The 19965-nt window shown below is 39.9% G+C and overlaps 1 protein-coding gene across 31 annotated transcripts in view; it reads left to right on the forward strand.

Moving 5' to 3' along the window:
* The window catches only part of DLGAP1 (DLG associated protein 1), a 1035773-nt gene that overhangs the window by 695070 nt on the left and 320738 nt on the right, over positions 1-19965 (forward strand). For 8 of the 31 annotated variants that reach the window (XM_054243570.2, XM_054243571.2, XM_035269701.3 and 5 more), the window contains exon 2: positions 14773-14886. The exons of the other annotated variants lie outside the window; for them this stretch is intronic. In XM_054243570.2, coding sequence (XP_054099545.1) covers positions 14773-14886 — 114 coding nt within the window. The remainder of the gene's footprint in view (positions 1-14772; positions 14887-19965) is intronic. 31 annotated transcript variants of the gene reach the window in all.

A 19965-nucleotide genomic window follows, 5' to 3' on the forward strand; every position in this document is an offset into this window, starting at 1 on the left:
GCTTCCTGCAACCTCCACCTCCCAGGTTCAAGCAATTCTTGTGCCTCAGCCCCCTGAGTAGCTGGGTTTACAGGTACTGCCACCACGGCCGGCTAATTTTTTTGTATTTTTAGTAGAGATATGGTTTCACTGTGTTGCCCAGGATGGTCTCAAACTCCTGAGTTCAGTCAAGCTACCCACATAAGCCTCCCAAAGTTCTAGGATTGCAGGCATAAGCCACTACACCCGGTCTCTGTCCATGACTTTTACAATCTGGGTTATTCCGCTTTCTCAAAATGAAATCATCCATTATGTCTATGTTTTTAAAAGTTTAGTATTGATTCAAGTTTTGTTTATGAAAAGAAAGAGGCTACATCTATATAAAGTGTAGGATTTATAATGCCCATTGCTGCACAAATTAATGTATATACAGCTGAGTCTAAAACGACATACAAATAGAGCTGGGCAGATCTGAAAGGGGGCCATATGCCTAATATCACATTTCTAAATGCTTCCTTTTTATGGAAAATAAACTCTGAATTATTGAGGAAGGAAAGCTAATTCATCATAATGGAGGTTTAAACATAAAAGGAAAAGAAGAAAGAAAATAACATATGCTTGGATTTCAAAATCCTGTTACATCATAACACCCAAAATTGGAAGGAAGATAGAAAACACATCTTGAAAGCCTATTTCGCAGGCTTGGCTCCACCTCACAAAATCCCTGTGCCGTTTTCTTAACAACCTTCTTTACATGTAGCAGTTAGATCTAATGAGAGGCTAAATCTTGCCTTTGTGTTAGAAACTGATTTATTTTTTTCCCCTCATTCTGAGTTCTCCTGCAGCTAGCCCCAACTCAAGAGCCTACTTCATTGTTCATTATTAGTATTTATCACTTTTACAGAATGCCACAGGGTGCTCAGAAATCTACCACGCTCTTCAAAAGAAAACACAAAATCCCTGCTCTTAGCAGGGGCCCCAGCCCATTAAAAGCCTTGGCAGAATCTAAGAAAAGAACGCTACAGTAGTGATAAAACGATGCATCTGGTAGGAGGGCCACTTAGACTACCTCTGAGAGGTGGATTCTGAGGGGAGATGGAAAAATGTGTGGCTGAGAACTCTTGCTCCCTCTTCGCTGTCCGCCCCTGCGATGACTTAAGTCAGTGGCCACCTCGGAACAGGAACAGGTGGCAAGCCCAACGTGGAACAAGCCAGGTATTCAAGTCACATCCTAGGAGGGGCGAAAAGTGCAATTCCTCCTCAGTGGGAAAAGCTCATCCACCTGCGATCTGTATGAAGCATTCAGAGTGAGGAGAACGTTTGACGAAGGAGAAAAAGAAATCTAATCCCATTACCTTTGATAAGTGCTCAGAGGAAACTCCTATAAAAACCGAAGATTAGAATGCTGCGTAGGGGTGGCATATACCCATGCCCTCACACCGACCTCATTTCCTCTTTCATATTACCGGATAAATGCAGTTTTCTCCTAAAGGGTATGTTTTAAATAAATAAATAAATGAAATCAGTAAGATCCTAAGATAGGTGTATTATTCTGAGTGGGAAAGCGATGTGTTTGGTTTCATTTCCTCTGTGTGTCATCATCCTTTGCCATCAGCAATGCTACCACGATTGGAACACTGATTTTAATATTTCATACTTTAATGGACTCTAGTTCTCCTGTATACCTACCCAGTTTGCAATTTCAGGTGACAGTATATTTTCAGCTCAACTTATTTTAATTCTTATCCTAGACTCTGTGGAATCTTATGACAGTAGGTTTAAGGCTAATATTAATCACTTCTCATTTCTGATCAGGGTGGCATAATTATTAAATAGGTATATAAGGTCAAGTTAAATAGAGTCAACATCATCTTTATATTTGTTTTATAACAACAGTGCCTCCCACGTAGCAGACACTCAATAAATAGTTGATAAAAGAATAATGGCAGTGGGGGGAGGCACTACATAGTTGGAAGGGAGAAGGGAGACAAAAATCTTCCTACGCTATTATGTGAACTTTGCAGCTACATTTGTTTTCATTAAATTAATTATAATCACCAGATAATGAAACTCACGTGGGACGCCCTTATATCTGCAATGACTGTGACTGGCTACAGAAGAGCTACAGCTTTTATGTTAGAAAGGAGGGTCTTTTCTAGGAAGCACTAACTCTATAAATACTTGCCATTCTTATATAATGTAAATGGTAAATGTGGCATTAGTGTTCTGCTTCTTTCTCCAAAGAATATATTTTTAGAGAACCCACAAATGTCATCTCATCCATTGTTAAGTATAAGGCTGCTGATAATCAGCTAAATCATCTAAACCCAATGGGAAAATTCAAAGTTTAAATAAGCTATTTTATCTCATTAAAAATAAGTGGTACTGAATGACACAGAGCATATGGGTTTTTGCATACAGTTACATGTAAATTTTCTTAACTTTGAATATAAAATTCTAGTTGAAGCTGAAGAAATGGAAGAGCAAAATATACTCTATAATGATGATTCTTTGAAGATTTTAATTTCTGATTCTCTGGTCCAGCTTTCATCAATTTCCAGTCAAAGCTTGTTCCTTAGATTATCTTGGTACATAATGGAGTCGTATCTTTAGGTTGAGATAAAGTAAAGACAACGTAAATTCTGAAAAGCAGATCCCTGGTGGTGTAGGTTTGAGATTCTTCCACGGAATTCATTTTTTTTAAGTTACATATGCTAATTGTGAAAAAAATTCTGGGAGTACAGATTGATACAGAGTTCAAAGTAAAAGCCCCTCCCCCACCATGTTCCAGTGTTATTTACCAAATGCAACCATCATTGTTACCATTTTAACATTCTCCGTCTGCTATTTTCTTCATATACTCAAACATACAAATATGTATATGTGTATGTGTACATTCATCTGTGTACATATACTTGGTTATATGGGGTGTTCATTAATTTGGCAAATGTTTAAGGCTCATCTACTGTGTGCCAAGGTCACTTCCAGGCACTGGGAACACAGGATTAAATCAAAACGAAATTCTTTCTTTAACGAAGACCACAATCTACTATATTAACATTACATATTAAAGAACTAGAGTATTAGCAATACACATTGAGGAACATTATTCAGTATTACGCATTTTGCTTTTACAACCAGTGCTATGATGAATCATCTGTTAAATAAATCTTTCTACCAATTTATGAGTTGGATAAATTGCAGAAATTATTTTTATATAGTCAGTCTTAGGGTCAATGTTTTCTTTGAATTATTAACGTTAGAAATGGATTGGGAGTTTTTCATTGCTAATTAAATAAATGCGACAATAGAATTTTTACAGTGTGGTACTTAATCTTTTGTAAATCAACACCCTCAAATATCTTAATAAAGATATCAAAGTTTTATCTGAATTGAATCCTCTCAGATGCATCTATGAGAATGCTCCAGGAAATCAGTTCAGAAGTCCTGGTTTCCCTCTATTCTCATTGATCGCATGTGCTAGAAACCTCTGATTTCAATATTTCATGATACCTAAATGCCTCCCAAACAAAATATTTATCTTCTTGTTTGTTTGTTTCTATGTAACAGAAGAGAAAAATAAAAGGTGTTTAGTAAATCAAAACAAAACAGGCCAGGTGTGGTGGCTCACACCTGTAATCCCAGCACTTTGGGAGGCTGAGGTGGGCAGATCACTTGAGGTCAGGAATTCGAGACCAGCCTGAGCTACATACCAAAACCCTGTCTCTACCAAAAATACAAAAATTAGCCAGACATGGTGGCATGTGCCTGTGGTTCTAGCTACTCAGGAGGCTGAGGTGGGAAGACTGCTTGAGCCTGAAAGGTCAAGACTGCAGTGAGCTGTGAGAGAAAGTAAGGCCCTGTCACAAAAAAAGAAAAAAGGAAAGGAGGAAGGAAGGACGAATGTATCTGTTAATTCATAGAAAATTAAATAAAAAAATAAAATTATGCCACCAACATAATGGGCAGAACAAAAGTTACTGTTATTTATGAGATTATCCTTTAGGAAGCCATTTGAGGTTTTCTTGCTTCTATGCCTCATGTATTTATTACAACTGAAACCAGGTCAAAATTTACATCCAGAAGCATCCTCAAATGGAAGGAGAGAGGTTGACAGACAAGTGGGTGTACAAGGGAGAAAGGTGTTCTCACCTCCTCTGCCTCAGTGTTAGGGGAGCATCTAAGCTGCCTCCCATTCCCCACCCCGCATCCCCCACAAGGGCCTTCTTGCCCCTACTTCATATTTTGTTTCACTTTTCTTCCAGTAATATTGAGAGCATATGGCTGGTTTGGGCAGGAAGGATGAAGCCACATAAATTATTTTTCCTGACTTAGAATATGTCCCCTCCTGGGGGAAAAAAAAAAAAAAAAAAAAGGTTTTTTGTGGCCATTCCAACACAAAACTTTTCTTTTTCCTAGATGTTTATCTAAATCTGCTACAAGGAAAAATAACATGATTCCTTTTGTCAAATGAGATATCGAAAATGAGGCTTCATTTAGTGTTTTTCTATTGATTCAGAATTTTTTATGCTAAACAAACAATTATTAACTTGAGTCGGTGGCTAAGTGCCTACTCATCTAGCTGTAGTGAGGCATTTAAATTGCAGAAAGCCAGCATTGTCACTGGGAGGAAGCATGATTATCTGAACTATCTCACCCATCAGGTCAGCTTGACTCATCACCAAAAAGGTAAAGAAAGAAAATGACAAAAGAAAGCCTTTCCCAAATGAAATATATCTGCATTGTTACTGTCCGTGAGTAATTCACAGTTTTTGTAATAAGAAAAACATCATCACTGAATATAAAGTGTGCTTATGCATTCGTGTGTGTGTGACGGAGAGAGTATGCCAAAGACTAAATTCTAGTCAATGTCTGGAGACAAGGAATAATGGAGTGTGCACTCATGGATTCTGGTTACTTCTATATGCAAAGGTAACCGTTTATTATCTTGACTAAGCATTCTTCTCTCCTTACAGTTTTTACCATCAAAAGGTTGGCATGATCTAGGTTCCTGGTGTAAAATACAAGATGTGACCCAAACCTATTTGTATAAATCAATGCCACTTACATGTCTCTATGACCACCTTTAATTTGCACTGATACCTTGAAGGAAACATATCCTGGCACAGACTTGATACAAAATATGAAGCTTCCAAAGCCTGAGTCCCCTCTGTACACAGTAGCCATTCCTTCAGGTTTGTCTTCTACATATTGATATAGGGAGATCAAAACAGTTTCATGAAATTGTTGAAAGGTATTCATAAACAATGGTGAGATCAATAGTTGCAGTGTGACGGACTGGAAAGTGCACTGGAACAAAAGGAGATCTAAATTCTAACCCAATTCTGCCACTTATTAGCCATTTAAGCTGTAATTTACATTCTGGGTGTCAGTTTCTTTGTTTGTATGTGAAGAAGTTGACATTTCCCAAAGAATGATTTGAATAGATATTAATGTGAAGAAAGGAGTTGAATTTGAGAAACTGAGTAATATATTCAGGTTTCTATATTGGCAGACATCCTAGAATCTTTAAGATGTTCATATGGATGGAAACTCTTTAAAAGAACAATACAGTATAAAGCATCTCCCGAACCCTCTTGGAACCACATTTCACAAAGCATTTCTAAGGATTGGTGATCTGTAAAATGTGCTTTGGAATACACAGGGTGAGATGACAGTCTTTGGATTCTGTTGACTGGTCCTGCCATGATCTGCTGATGGGGCTCTCTGAGCCTGGTAGAGTTCAGTTGACCCTGCTGCGGGCTGTGGCTGTGCTTCCCTGAATATCTCCACAGCAACATCCAACTGCAGCTCCTTGGATGCCAGCAGAGCCTCTCTTCTGGAAACTGGTCATGCATGCCCCCTCCACACGCATGCACCAGCTCCTTTGTGCACAAGGATGTGTTCCCTATTTGCCTACATCCATTGCCAGGTTTCTTCCCTGCCCTCGGTGGAGGAAAATCTGGGATGAAAGATACCCATACTTTATTTCTCAGCGGAATAAAACAGGTACAACCTGGGTGATACAATTAGAGATTTCATGAGCACTTTTACTTTAGTGTATGTTGTTGTATTTTATACTCTGCTTAGAACTGGAATTATGGGAATGAACAATAGTCTCTGCCAGACAAATGATATCATCCTTCCTCTCTGGTTGATTACAGGTTGGTGGGTTGGTGGGTGAGACAGATCTATAAAAAAATGGTTTTAAAACAATGTAATCGGTGTTACATTAGTATTATGTGCAAGTTGCTAGAGTAAATCTTGATTTTTTTTTTAGGTTAGCTCTATATTTGTTTTATCAAGGCAGGGCATGATGGGATTCTTGGTCCTTCAGAATATAAAGGGCTTAAATAAAAGATGAGTCTATAAATTTCCTGTTTCTTTACCATGGTGGGATGTTTCAGGTGACTGTAGATTTTCTTGTTCATTTGTCAACAAGAAATAAAAATTCCATGAATGACTCTCTTGCTCTTAAAGAACACTGTCAATGAAATTGACATAGCAGTCCCTTTGCTAGGTGCTGATTCAAAGCCAGTAAGAGGCTCACTCTGCTTGCATGGCCTTTATGTGTTTCCTGAACGACTAGCAAGCAGTTGGTCTTTACACTCGTGTCTTTGACCCAAACCATAATCCCTCAGAAAATGAATGGAACACGTGCAGCCCACAACTGAAGAGAATCTGAATATCAGTCAGCACTGCAGTGGCCGTGTCTGCCCATAAAGTCCCCCTCCCACTGCCCAGAAGCTGCCACCTGAATTCCTGTCTATACGGTTAGTTCTGGGCAGCCACCTGCTGAGTTTAGCGTACCCAGTTGCTCAATCAAACCCTAATCTAGGTGTTGCAGTGAAGTAATTTTATACACGTGGTTAAAATCTACAATTAGTTGACTTACGTAAAGAAGATTATCCTCAATAATGTGTCTGTGCCTCAACCAATCAGTTGAAAGGCCTTATGACCAAAAACTGAGGTTTTCCTGGCAAGATTCTGTCTCAAGACTGCAGAGTCAACTCCAGCCTGAGTTTCCAGCCTGCCAGACCACCCTGTGGATTTCAGACTTGTTACTCACCATAGTCATGCCAGCCAATTCCCTAAAATAAATCTTTTTTTTCTGTACTGTTCTGAGAACCCTGACTGATCCACAGTCTCCTATACACAGGCCTCTAGAGATCCCCCAAGTGCACTAATCTTCTCCACCCTCAACCCCTTCCCACCCCCAAGCCCAGAGTCTTGGATCCACTGCATGTTCCATTAAGGGTCAGCTCTATCATGAGTGAAACTGGCTTTAAGGGTTTGTACCATGTGAGAACTTAACCATCATTTAAACATGATTTCTATATGAAAAAGCAACCTACAAATACACTTTGAATTAGTTGGCATGTCATATGTTACTTTATATCATCTTTAGCCTTATAGTCAGTCTCTGAAGTAGGTATTACCATCCTCACTTTATGTTTGAAAACCTGAAGTTAAAAGATATTCAGGTAACTAGGCCAAAATCACACGTCTGGTCTAAGTAGAGTCAGATTTGAACACAGGTTGACCTGATTCCAAAATCTATACTGTATTCATTGCACCATGCTTCCTCCTTATAACTGAAAAACTACCTAAGTAAGAACTGCATGGTGGAAAATATTTTATTTTCTTCTGTGCCACTTTTGTAAGTACTTTCTATGGAGAATAATTTAAACATTAGCTAACATTTATTGAGGACTTACCATGTACCTGTCTTTTGTTTTAAAGATTCTTTAAATGAAACATCTGGGTTAAATTATATATCGTTTCTGTAAGTGGGCATTTCAAAATTCTAAGACATCGTTAGTACTAATGATGTTCTCAGCTCTGTTACTTTGGGTCATAGATATTTAATGAAAGCTTTCTACCCCCATTATTAAATAGTCAGTGTATCATATTGACACTGAATGCCACGTAAATTACAATAAAAAGACAGGATTAGAAAGGTTGTTTGTTTGTTTCATTTCTTCTTTTTTTCTTTTTTTTGTTTTGAGATAGAGTCTAGCTCTGTCACCCAGGCTGGAGGGCAGTAGCATGATCGTAACTCGCTGCAGCCTTGACCTCCTAGGCTCAGCTGGTCCTCTCACTTCAGCCTCTCAAGTAGCTAGGACTGCAAGCACACGCCTCCACACTGAGATAATTTTTAAATATTTTGTAAAAATGAGATCTTGCTATGTTGGCCAGGCTGGTCTCAAACACCTGGGCGCAAGCAATTCTTCCCCCTCAGCTTCTCAAAGTGTTGGGGTTACAGGCATGAGCCACTGTGCCCGGACTGTCCTGTTTTTAAAAATGTTTTGAACCCCACTGTCCCTTGTCCCCAGAGGTTGATGTATAAGAACATGAAAAAGCATTCAAACATCAGGCTTCCTGCCTTTACTTTGCACGTGGAATAACCCAGCTGATGGACTCACTTAATCTGGGTGGCCAGTCTAACCCTGGCCAGTGTTTTCTCTGACTCTCGGCTACACAGAGACCTCTTTAAAAAGGCATGCAGGTCTGTGTTTATTCTGAAGACACAGAGCTTTTAAGAAATACTCTCTTACATGACTACGATCAGTACAGAAGTACAGTCAGTAAAAGTAAAGGTAACTAAAGACTAAGGAGCTCAATTCAAGAAGCTTTACTTTAGGGTCTCAAAACTATTCATGCAGCAAGCATCTGTTAAGTGTTTGTTTTACAGAAGGTACTGGGGAAGAATGAAGGTGAATAACAGTGTCTCTCTGATTAATAATGAAGGTGGCAGAGCCCTGTGGCAGACACTCTAACAGTGGTGCTTTTCTAAGCAGTGGTTGCAACCAATGAAATCAATTAGTGAAATCAATTTAATGGGTCAGAAACACCATTATTTTTAATTAAATAGAGTACAAAAGAAGAGAATGAAAATAGAGACAGAGTGCATGGAATGCCAGAAGGTTAAATATTTCTCTCTTTATTTCCCTTGTATATGTGCTTATACTGGTTTCCAAAGTAAAATGTGTTTTTTACTGTGAGATGTAGCCAAAAGCTATTTAAAAGCCACTGCTGTAGAGAGAGAGAAAAAAGAAAACAACAGCCTTGCTTTCAAGAAGTTTGCATCTTGCTGGGAAGATAAAGCTATTCATTAACAGCAGAATCCTTTGTCTATGGCAACTAATGACTAAGAGGTACAATGAACGTTGCTGACTTAGTGTCCCATGGGATGAAGATCATGGGAAAAAGTCAGTGTGACAGTACGTTACTCCTTTCTCTCTGAAAAACTTTCTTCATCAGCTTCCAGGACAACACACCCTTGTTGATCCTTGTAAGCCTGCCTAGTTTGTGGTTTCCTGTCTCCCAGCTTCTAAAGATGGAGCAATGCTGAGTGGACATGGCTTTTGGGCCACTTCTGTTTTCTACCAACAGTCACTCCTTAGGTCACCTCCTTCATTCACAGAGCTCTAAGTACCAGGTGTATGCCCACAGGGATGCTTGCAGGCAGATTGCCTACCCTCCAGCTTTAAATGGCTAACTACCCTATTCAACATCTCTGCTTAGATGTCTGTCCCATGGACATTTCAAACTTCCTACATCCCAAACTCAACTCCTAATCTCCACCCCGAGTCTACTTCTTCTTTAGGCCTCATCATCTCAACTAATGGGAATTCAGTCCTTCCTGTTAATCAGGCCAAAAACCTCCGAGTCACCCTTAACTACTTTTTATCACTCCACACATTCAGATCATCGTTAACGAACTTCTTGGCCCTGTCTTATCTCCCCAGCGCTGCTCCGCCCCACCTCCCCTCCTTTAGCGCCAATCTAGGTTATTGCATGAGCCTCATTCTTCTGTCTCTGATTCTACCCTTGCTGCCCTTGAGTCATTCCCAACTTGGCAACCCGAGTGATTGATTCTCTTAAACTAAAATGTGTCTGTGTCTTCTCAAAAACCTCCATTCTATTCCCATCTCACCCCGCCACAGCCCTTACCACAGCCTGTAAAGCTCCTGAAATGGACCCCCACACCTCCAATCACTGTCCTCACCTTCTGCTGCCCCTCACTCCACTCCACTCACCTGGCGTCCCCCCGTGTGCATGGCAGTCCTGCCCTACCTTCAGGACTTTCTCATGTGCGCTTCTTTCTGCCTTGAGCACACTGCCTCCAGACCCCAGGGCAGACTCCCTCACCCCATTCAGTTGGTACCTAGAGGTCTCTTAACATGGCATCCCATGATGACACTGTTCACATTGCCTATCCCACCACCCTCCTCTCCTCCACACAATCTTTCCCCCTTTCCTGCTTTCATTTTTCCATAGCACATGTCATTGCCTAACATACATCTTGCTTATTTTATTAGCATCTGTCCTCTCCCTTCCCCATGAGAGCAGAACTTTAATTTTAAATTTTAGATTCAGGGCATACATGAGCAGTCTTGTTACATGGATAGACTGTGTAACACTGAGGTTTGGGCTTCTATTGAACTCATCATCCAAATAGTGAGCATAGTACCCAGTAGAGAGTTTTCAACCCCTGACATTCACCATCCCCTCTTTTGGAGTCCCCAGTGTCTACTGTTGCCATCTGTATGTCTGTGTGTACCCATAGTTTAGCTCACACTTACAAGTGAGAATGGGCAATAGTTGGTTTTCTGTTTTTGCATGAATTCATTTAGGATAATGGCCTCCAGCTGCATCTGTGTTGCTGCAAATAACATAATTTTGTTCTTTTTTATGGCTGCATAGTATTCCATAGTGTGTATGTACCACATTTTCTTTATCCATCCCACCATTGATGAGCACTTAGGTTGAGTCTATGAATTTAGTATTGTTGAATAGGGCTGTGATAAACATGTGAGTGCAGGTGTCTTTTTGGTAGAATCCTTTATTGTCCTTTAGATAGATACCAAGTACTATGATTGCTGGGTCAAATGGTGGTTCTATTTTTAGTTCTTTGAGGAAAAGAGATTTTTTTTTCTCTGCTTATGAATTGCTATGTCCCCAATACCCAAAATAGCACCTGTTTCATGATACGGTGCTCTTTATGTATCCATCGGTTCTGCATCTGTGGATTTAACCAATCATGGGTCAAAAATATTTGAAAAAAAATCTGCAAAATTGCAAAAAACAAAACTTGAATTTGCTGCATCCTGAGGCCTATACTGAATCCACACAAATGAGGTGCCGTGCAGGCATTGTATTAGGTGTTACAAGGAATGTAGAGATACTTTAAAGTAATGGGAAGATATGCATAGGTTATATGCAAATACTACACCATTTTATGTCAGGAACTTGAGCATCCATGGATTTTGGTATCCTGGAACCGGTCCCCCACAGATACCATAGGATGACCATATATACTGAATAAATATGTATTGAATAAGTGAATGAATACTTTTAAAGCATTTTGACAAAGTTACAGAAGAAGTGGAACTTCTAACTTCAGCTTAACCACAAGGTAATCAGTTTAAAGTAAAGGCGAGAACCCTGTAATGAATACTCCAGTTGGAACATTTCCTTTCAATGGACCTTGAGCTAGCCTGGAAGCACTGATTCACGTAACTATTGAGTGTATCATACTCATTCACGTAACTATTGAGTGTATCATACTGCATATATGTTTGTGGGACATCCTCTGTTCATTTTAGATATCTTGCTGCCTGTGGAAAGTGGTTGGAACGTAGCTTAAACTACACACCCTCAAGAGGCAACTTCCCTGTAAGGTGATTATGAAAGTGGAATTTTGAATCACACATGTGCATGAGGACACCAAAATATTACTCAGTTCTTTTCCCACTATGAAGTAGATGCATGTGGTTTGATGGTTTCATTGCATTAGAATGGATGGGATTCAGGAAAGAAAGATTATTTTGGCCCATTTGAATGCCGTGTTATAAATGTAGCTTGGAATAAAAAGTTCAAACAGCCCCAAGATGCAGTGGGAATCAGATGATGATGATGAAAAGCAGGAGCTTCCAAGTTGTGCCCTTCTTAAATCTATTGGGGTTTTTGTTTGTTTATAAATGCCAAATATGTAAGTTAATGATTCACTAGTATAATATGTAAGTCTCATTTGAGAAAATATTTCAAAAATTGGTAACAGAGACACTAAAGGAAAATATTTGCTGAAATCTATTTTAAAATTTCTAGTTTTAAAATTAAGTATTAATACTTGAGATGATTGACTTGATATTTTATAGAATCTGGTTGTACCATTTGTTAATAAGATTATCAGATTTTGTGTCCTAAGGAAAAAATTCATACACAAGTTTGACAATTTAGCAACAGACAGATGTGCTGAGAGGTTTATGTGATTTTAGACAATACTAAGGATTAGTGTCGATGAATGATGTTTCCACATGTGGGCTTCTATTGACACCAAGAGGAAGGTCACTATTTTCCGCCCACATCTCTGCTTCTGAATGCCAGACATAGAATTCTAGTTTGTCTTGGGGAATTTGATGTTTGCAACTAGGAATGACAGAAACAAACAACGTAGGATATGGTGGACAGACACCAGCACACTAGTAACTATAACAATAATGGAAAACTATGATGGCTCAACTCACAATTCCAGGCCAACAGAGATGCCTCCAATATGCCAGAAAATGAAATTACATTAAAAACTAAGAAATGGCTCTAAGTTAACTTATCTTGTGTATAGTCAGCAAAATAAATGTATTTACCATAGACCTAGACCTCTATTCTTTTTATTTTTATTTATTTTTTTTTTTTAGGGAGTCTTGCTCTGTCACCCAGGCTGGATCTTGGCTCACTTCAACCTCTGCCTCCCAGGTAGTTGGGATTACAGGTGCCCACCACTGCACCTGGCAAATTTTTGTATTTTTAGTAGAGGCAGGGTTTCACCATGTTGGCCAGGCTAGTCTCCAATTCCTGACCTCAAGTGATCCGCCTGCCTCCACCTCCCAAATTGCTGAGATTACAGGCTTGCCACACCCAGCCAACCTCTATTCTTTCAAGATGTTTTTAATTCTTCCTTATATTTTTCTAGAACTTGTAGCCAACTATAACTGCTGGGTATCGGGTGTTCTGTGGCTGTTACTTTAGGTTCTTTTGGATCTTCCAAGCTTCCAACACTCAGTACTTGTAACAAAATCCAAAATGCTATGGGATTGTATATCCTGGCAACTTAACACTTGAATTTTAAGTTTAATAAATTACTATAACAAAATTTTGAAACTCTTATAGAGAGCAGCCTGGTGTGATGAAAAGAGCATAGAAATTTGAATAAGACAAACCCGTCTTTCAATTCTGACAAGCTGTAACATTTGGTGTAAGTTATTTAATACCACTAAGTCCCAATTTTTTCATCATTGCAATGGCGTTAATGATAACATAGGGTTTTTGTATTAGGTGAAATTATGTTTGTGTATTAGATGTTACAAAATAGCTACTAGCAGGTCCTAAGGTCACATGCATCCCTAATAATGTATTCAGTGAGAGAGGAGGTATCTTTGTCCTTGCATTTCATGCGCAGAACCAGAGATGCTTGCTGACTGAGTAAGCTTAGATCATTCACCTCTGCCCCGAGCCAAGCAATGAAGCCAGGGAGTGTGATTTGCTCATTCACACAATTTGTGATTGTCTTACTCCCACTCTTGGGCTACTCCTGAAATACCTGGACCTCAAACTGGTGAGAAACCTTTTCCCAAAGCAAAATTAGGGGGCTTGACTACAAGAACCAGAAGTGGAACTGGGGTAGCTAAACCCATATGTATGCACTACAGAAAAAATAGAGGGTGAATAATTAACAGAATTCATTTCCCTTCCTGTCCCTACATCATACTAGAATCTTAGTATCTTAGTTGCTATTTCTTGTAAAAAAAAATTTTTTTGAGACAAGGTTTCCCTGTGTTGCCCAGGCTGGTCCTGAACTCCTGGATTCAAGTGATCCTCTCCCCTCAGCCTCCCAAGTAGGTGGGACTACAGGTGCATTCTACCACACCTAGCATCTTAGTTGTTATTTCTTGATGTGATGTCATGAGGGCATCCTATCCATAGGTAGGGTCCCTTTTAATGTCATCCAGTACCACAGTAACATTTTCTATTAGTCCCCAAACTAATGGATGGCTCCCCATCCTTTGGAGACTGCAGACCTAGCCCCTCTGCCATTCCCCTGCAGGGCTGTTTATCAGTGGCATTTGTAACTCACACACATATATTCAACTTTTAAGGAACAGTTTCACCACCGGGAAAGGGGATTTATGGGAACAAACATCAAACCCAGTAAGAAATTCAGAGGTACTGAGATTTCACACTCAACTCAGCTTGACTTACTTAAAGCTTCTTTTTACTCGTTTCCTTCATCCATCCTCCAGATACACCTGATGCACTCAAAACATAAACTCCTTTAACACCAGAGACTGTGTTTTATAAGATGCTTTTGGTGTATTTACCCAGCCCCTGCTATGGTGCTAGGTACCCTGTAGATGCTATAAATGTTCGTGGGTAAGAATAATTCTATAGGGTCATGGTAAGCAAATTACCATTCTATATCACTGTTTACAATGGTCTATTCTTTCAAGATCATTTAAAAATGTTATTTGGAAGAGCTGTGGCAAAGGGTATAAATTCTATTTAAAGAGGTAGGTATTTACTCTTATCCTTAAAAGGTAATTTTAAGCAATCTAAAACAAATTAAGTTTCCACCAGTTTCGGGCTTCCAGGGGAGTAAGAAAGGGCGGTTGCCAGGGAAATCTCCTGATTGGGAAGCAGCGATCATGCCGAGGGACCTGCACATTGCATAATTGTAATTTTCCTATTCTTGCTCTTTTTTTTTTTTTTTTTTTCTGTTTTTGCTATGAGAAGAGCAAGCTAAAAAGGCTAAAGGGACATTTAAGCCAAGTCGCATTTGTCAAGGTGAAAGCTGTGTGGAGCAGAAAAGCAGTTCTCCCAGCTGCAAAGAAGATGCAAAGAAATCGAGTGAGTAGGGAATCTGAGAGCCCACTAAAAGTGCTTAGAAGGCCAACACATTACAGCCATTTCTCTAAAAAGTTGTAGGCAGGAACCTAAAGTCCAGGGTGAAGCTTCTTACAAATGCTAACACGCTCTTGGGATGCTTTGAGGATCCCAAAACCATCCTTAAAGGTGTGGCCGTCCTGAAAGTTTTCTAATCACCCAACCCCCACCCCAAATTGTTCATTTTTGTTTAAGCAGCAACTGCAAATAATACTTGGTAAGGGAGCCCCAGACCAGGAAACAACAGCACTGTTTCACTTCAGAATTAGTATTTATTATTCTGAATCCTCTTTTAGCAGTGCTAGAAAATTACTGACACAAGAACATTTATGCTTATTTGAATGGTTATATTTCATTTTTTAAAAAACAGTAGTGTTGAATGGGAGTGTGCACCCCATTCTTTCTTCTTTTTTTTTCTTTGATTCATTCACTTAATCATCACGGATTTATCAGAGGCAAGGTGATATTATGAAAAGTGTTGGTGTCAGACAAATGCACATTTCTACCAATTATTATGACCTTGGCCAAGTCCTTTCATCTTTTTTTCTTCCTTTTTTTTTTTTTTAACACAGAGTGTCACTCTGTCGGCCAGGCTGGAGTGTGGTGGCATGATCATAGCTCACTGCAGCCTCAAACTCTTGGTTCAAGCAATACTCTTATCTCAGCCTCTCAAATAGCTAGGACTACATGCGTTTACCACCACACCAGCTATATTAAAAAAATTTTTTTGTAGAGATGGGGTTTTGCCGCGTTACCCAGCTGGTCTCAAACTCCTGGAATCAAGTGATCTCCTGCCTCAGCCTCCCAAAATGTTAGGATTACAGGTGTGAGCCATTGCACCTGGCCATTTTACCTTTTTGAATCTCAGTTTTGAAACAGTAAAATGGAAGTAGTAATGCCTATTTCATAAAATTGCTGGAAAGACTGAAATAAAGTAACATAGGTACTGCCCTAGCTCATTAAGATTATTCCATAATTGTCAGATTATTTCATAAGTGTCAGATGCCCAACTCTCCTTTCATAATACAGGTTTTTCTCCTCCTATTTACCATTCCTTTTCAAGCACAGGAAAGGCCAAACAGGTTGACCCCTAAGTCACTGCCAAGCACCCTTATTTACCTGGTTGCTGTCATTGAAATACCTTGTGCTTGGGAGGGAATCAACAGCTGCTGAGGGGTAGCTGTGCAAATAGAAACCATCACTGATGCCCACCATTCAATCGCTACTTTTCCTGTTATTGTCTTTGTTTTCACCAAATTAACCAAATGCCTAAGTTCCTTCCTCCCAGTTCTTTGGTTCCTGATGAAATAGAACTTTGCTTTATGCACTCACACCCTTGAGTTCATCAGTTCTCCTCCCAAATTTCTGCAACCCAGAATAGCTCACGGAATTGCACTGGCCTGCCTTTGAATATTTTCAGGACATATGCTCCATTTCAGCTGTCCCGGCTTTCTAAGTGTCTTCATTCCTTTTGTGGCTCTCAGATTTCCCCAAATCTCACGCATTCTCATTACTCCACACCTCACCATGCAACTTCCCATCCTGAGATAATCCACTCTCAAAAAGTCACGTGCACATGGCTTCATTTCGCAACCATCATCTCTCAAACCATCATTGGCACAGACAATATATATTTAGTTATACTTTGATAACTGCAGCCCAACCAAAGCAGGGCACTCGAGCTAGATGCACTTGAGGAGAGACTTTTAAAACTAAGTGTTCCCACATCTGATAGAGTAGTTTTTGTAATTTTTCTTTCAAGGGATTGTAACCCATTATTTGTTTGTTAATTTTTTTTCAGACAGACCTTAAAACACTATGACTTTATTTTCTTATCAGAAATGTGTACTTTGTAGTTTATCAAAAACTAACAATTGTTACTGAAAACACATGTCCAAAGACATATATGAATATGCTAAAAGGGGGCAGGGAGATTCCTGAACTGTGAACTAGACCTCAGCTTGGGCACAGTGTCAAACTACCTACACTAATTACTAATCTCTCCCGACCTCGGTTTCTCTATTTGACAAACTGAGGTTATAATATTTACTCTTCATATCCTTCATGATAGTTGTAAGGATCATGAGACATTATGTGAACTTACTCTTTTTTTCCAAAATCATGACATGATAAATGTAATTGTTATTAATTTGTTCACTACTAAATATGAACGTTGACAATTACGACCGGGTGTGATGTGAGCCGATTACAGGCTCATGCCTGTAATCCCAGCACTTTGGGAGGCAGAGGTGGGTGGACCACCTGGGGTCAAGAGTTCAAGACCAGCCTGGCCAATATGGCGAAACACTGTCTCTATTAAAAACACAAAAATTAGGCCGGGCGCGGTGTCTCAAGCCTGTAATCCCAGCACTTTGGGAGGCCAAGGCGGGTGGATCACGAGGTCAAGAGATCGAGACCATCCTGGTCAACATGTTGAAACCCCATCTCTACTAAAAATATAAAAAATTAGCTGGGCATGGTGGCGCATGCCTGTAATCCCAGCTACTCAGGAGGCTGAGGCAGGAGAATTGCCTGAACCCAGGAGGTGGAGGTTGCGGTGAGCCGAGATCGCGCCATTGCACTCCGGGCTGGGTAACAAGAGCGAAACTCCATCTCAAAAAAAAAAAAAAAAAAAAAAAAAAAACACACACAAAAATTAGCTGGGTGTGGTGGGGCACACCTGTAATCCCAACGTACTTAGAGAATCACTTGAACCCATGAGGCAGAGGTTGCAGTGAGCCAAGATTGTGCCACTGCACTCCAGCCTGGGCGACAGAAGAAGACTCTGTCTCAAAAAAAAAAAAGTTTGATAATTACTATCCCGGGATAAATCCACTTATTGTTTTTCCTTTCATACATATTTTAAAGGGTTTTCCATTGATTCTAAGGGCCATAGTTTCCACATTTTGAATATCGGGATAAATCATATATTCTACAGAGTGTCAGAATGTAGTGATGATGTTTATTTCTTTCTTAGTGGCACAAAAAATATTGGGACAATTGCATTAGTATCTTAGATTCAGGAGAGTGTAGTATTTTATCTTAGAGGAAAGCTGAAGGGTAGTAAAATTAAGAGTACCTTGTCTATTCCAAATGGGAACTTTATTAACTAAGAGGGGATAGGACCCCAAAAGAATCCACGAAGTGTTCAAAACATTCAGAACAGAAGTTATTACCTTGAGTCATAAAATCTCTAAGTGTTCTCTATTAGAAAGATTTTTAAAGGACTGCTAACTTAGTATAGCTTTAGCTTCGAGACCTTCCAGAACTAGTGCGATTCTTTTAACTGAGTTTAGGAAAACCTAAAGTAGGGGAAAATAGCACCAAAAGTTAGTCCACTTCCAAAGGTCCTAGCAGAGAGACAAATACCTTTTTGTGCCTATGGGCCAACTTAGGAGAACCATTTTCTTACCATAAAAGATATTCATATAATTTTGCAGATGATTTTATATATAGTCCATTTGCATTTGTATTCTTATACTAGAATATATAGTAGATAAAATATGGCAGCCTTCTAAAATGCCACTGCTTTTAATCCCCAAGATTTTTGTCATTGACCATACACCTTAAAAGTAGCCAAGAAGAAGGCCAGGTATGGTGGCAGGTGCTGGCAGTCTGCCTATTCAGGAGACTGGAGTGACAGGATCACTTGAGCCCAGGAGTTTGAGGAGCAGCCCGGTCAACAGAGCGAGACCTCATCTCTACAAAAATTAAAAAGAATCAATTGGAAGTGGAGAGAGATTATTTTTGCTCCTACCTTGCCAAAGCAAATTGAAAGTAGGCATCAAAATCTTGGAAAGCGAAAGTCATTATCAGAGTGTGTCTGTGTGCTCAGTAATATGGCTGAGTGCCGTGGATAGTGCAGAACTCCCATCAAACAGAACTTTATTATGCACTTCCTGTGCGCTTACGGACATTACCTCATTTCATCCACACATAATTCTGTGGGATAGGGAACGGAGGCACAGGTAAGTTAATTAACTCACCCAAGGATGTACCTAGTAATTTACCCAGCAAAAATTCAAACCTGGAATTCAAGCCTGGGCAGTTTAATTGCAGAGACCATCCTCTAACCCTTTGGCAGTACGGCTTCCCCTGATTTCAGGAAGCTTATAGAGTAGTTGGAGAGATGAAACAAAGGCAAAAAACAAGTGGTGTCCATAAAACACCATTTTGTGATTATTTAAGTACTCAGGATAATCATGTGGACCGAGGGTTGGCATACTTTCTCTGAGTCATATTGTCTCCATCACTACTATAAAGCTCTGCCCTTGTAGCTCAAAGTCAGCCATAGATAGCACCAAATGAATGGGCATGCTGCATACCAATAAAACTTTAATAGATGATGAAACAGATTTACTCTGCAAGCTATATTCTGCTGACCCTTTATATAGGTGGTACATGCTATAAATTTCATAAAGGAAAAGATTAATTTACGGTGAAGCAGTTGGAAGGAGTTTTGGGAGAGCAGATTCAACTTTAAGGAAGATTTGAGATAGCTTGAGGTGAGCTATGTGGCCTGACCCCGCCTTGCTTCTCTTCATGTCACTTCTCTGTTGCTCAATGCTCTCTGACCAGGCTACCATTTTTCATTCCTAGGGATGGAATTACTCCATTCTTTTTTTTCTTTTTTCTTTTTTTTTTTTTTGAGACAGAGTTTCGCTCTTGTTACCCAGGCTGGAGTGCAATGGCGCGATCTCGGCTCACCGCAACCTCCGCCTCCTGGGTTCAGGCAATTCTCCTGCCTCAGCCTCCCGAGTAGCTGGGATTACAGGCACGCGCCACCATGCCCAGCTAATTTTTTGTATTTTTAGTAGAGACGGGGTTTCACCATGTTGACCAGGATGGTCTCGATCTCTCGACCTCATGATCCACCCGTCTCGGCCTCCCAAAATGCTGGGATTACAGGCTTGAGCCACCACGCCCGGCCACTACTCCATTCTTTTTCTTACTCTAGGTACCTTGTAGGGGGCCAGTCCTTCTGCCTGGAATCTCTTCCTCTGATCCTTCCAAGGCCGGCTCTTCTGGTTATCAAATATCTCA

This window comes from Callithrix jacchus, chromosome 13, assembly GCF_049354715.1.
Source record: "Callithrix jacchus isolate 240 chromosome 13, calJac240_pri, whole genome shotgun sequence".
NCBI classification, from domain to species: domain Eukaryota; kingdom Metazoa; phylum Chordata; class Mammalia; order Primates; family Cebidae; genus Callithrix; species Callithrix jacchus.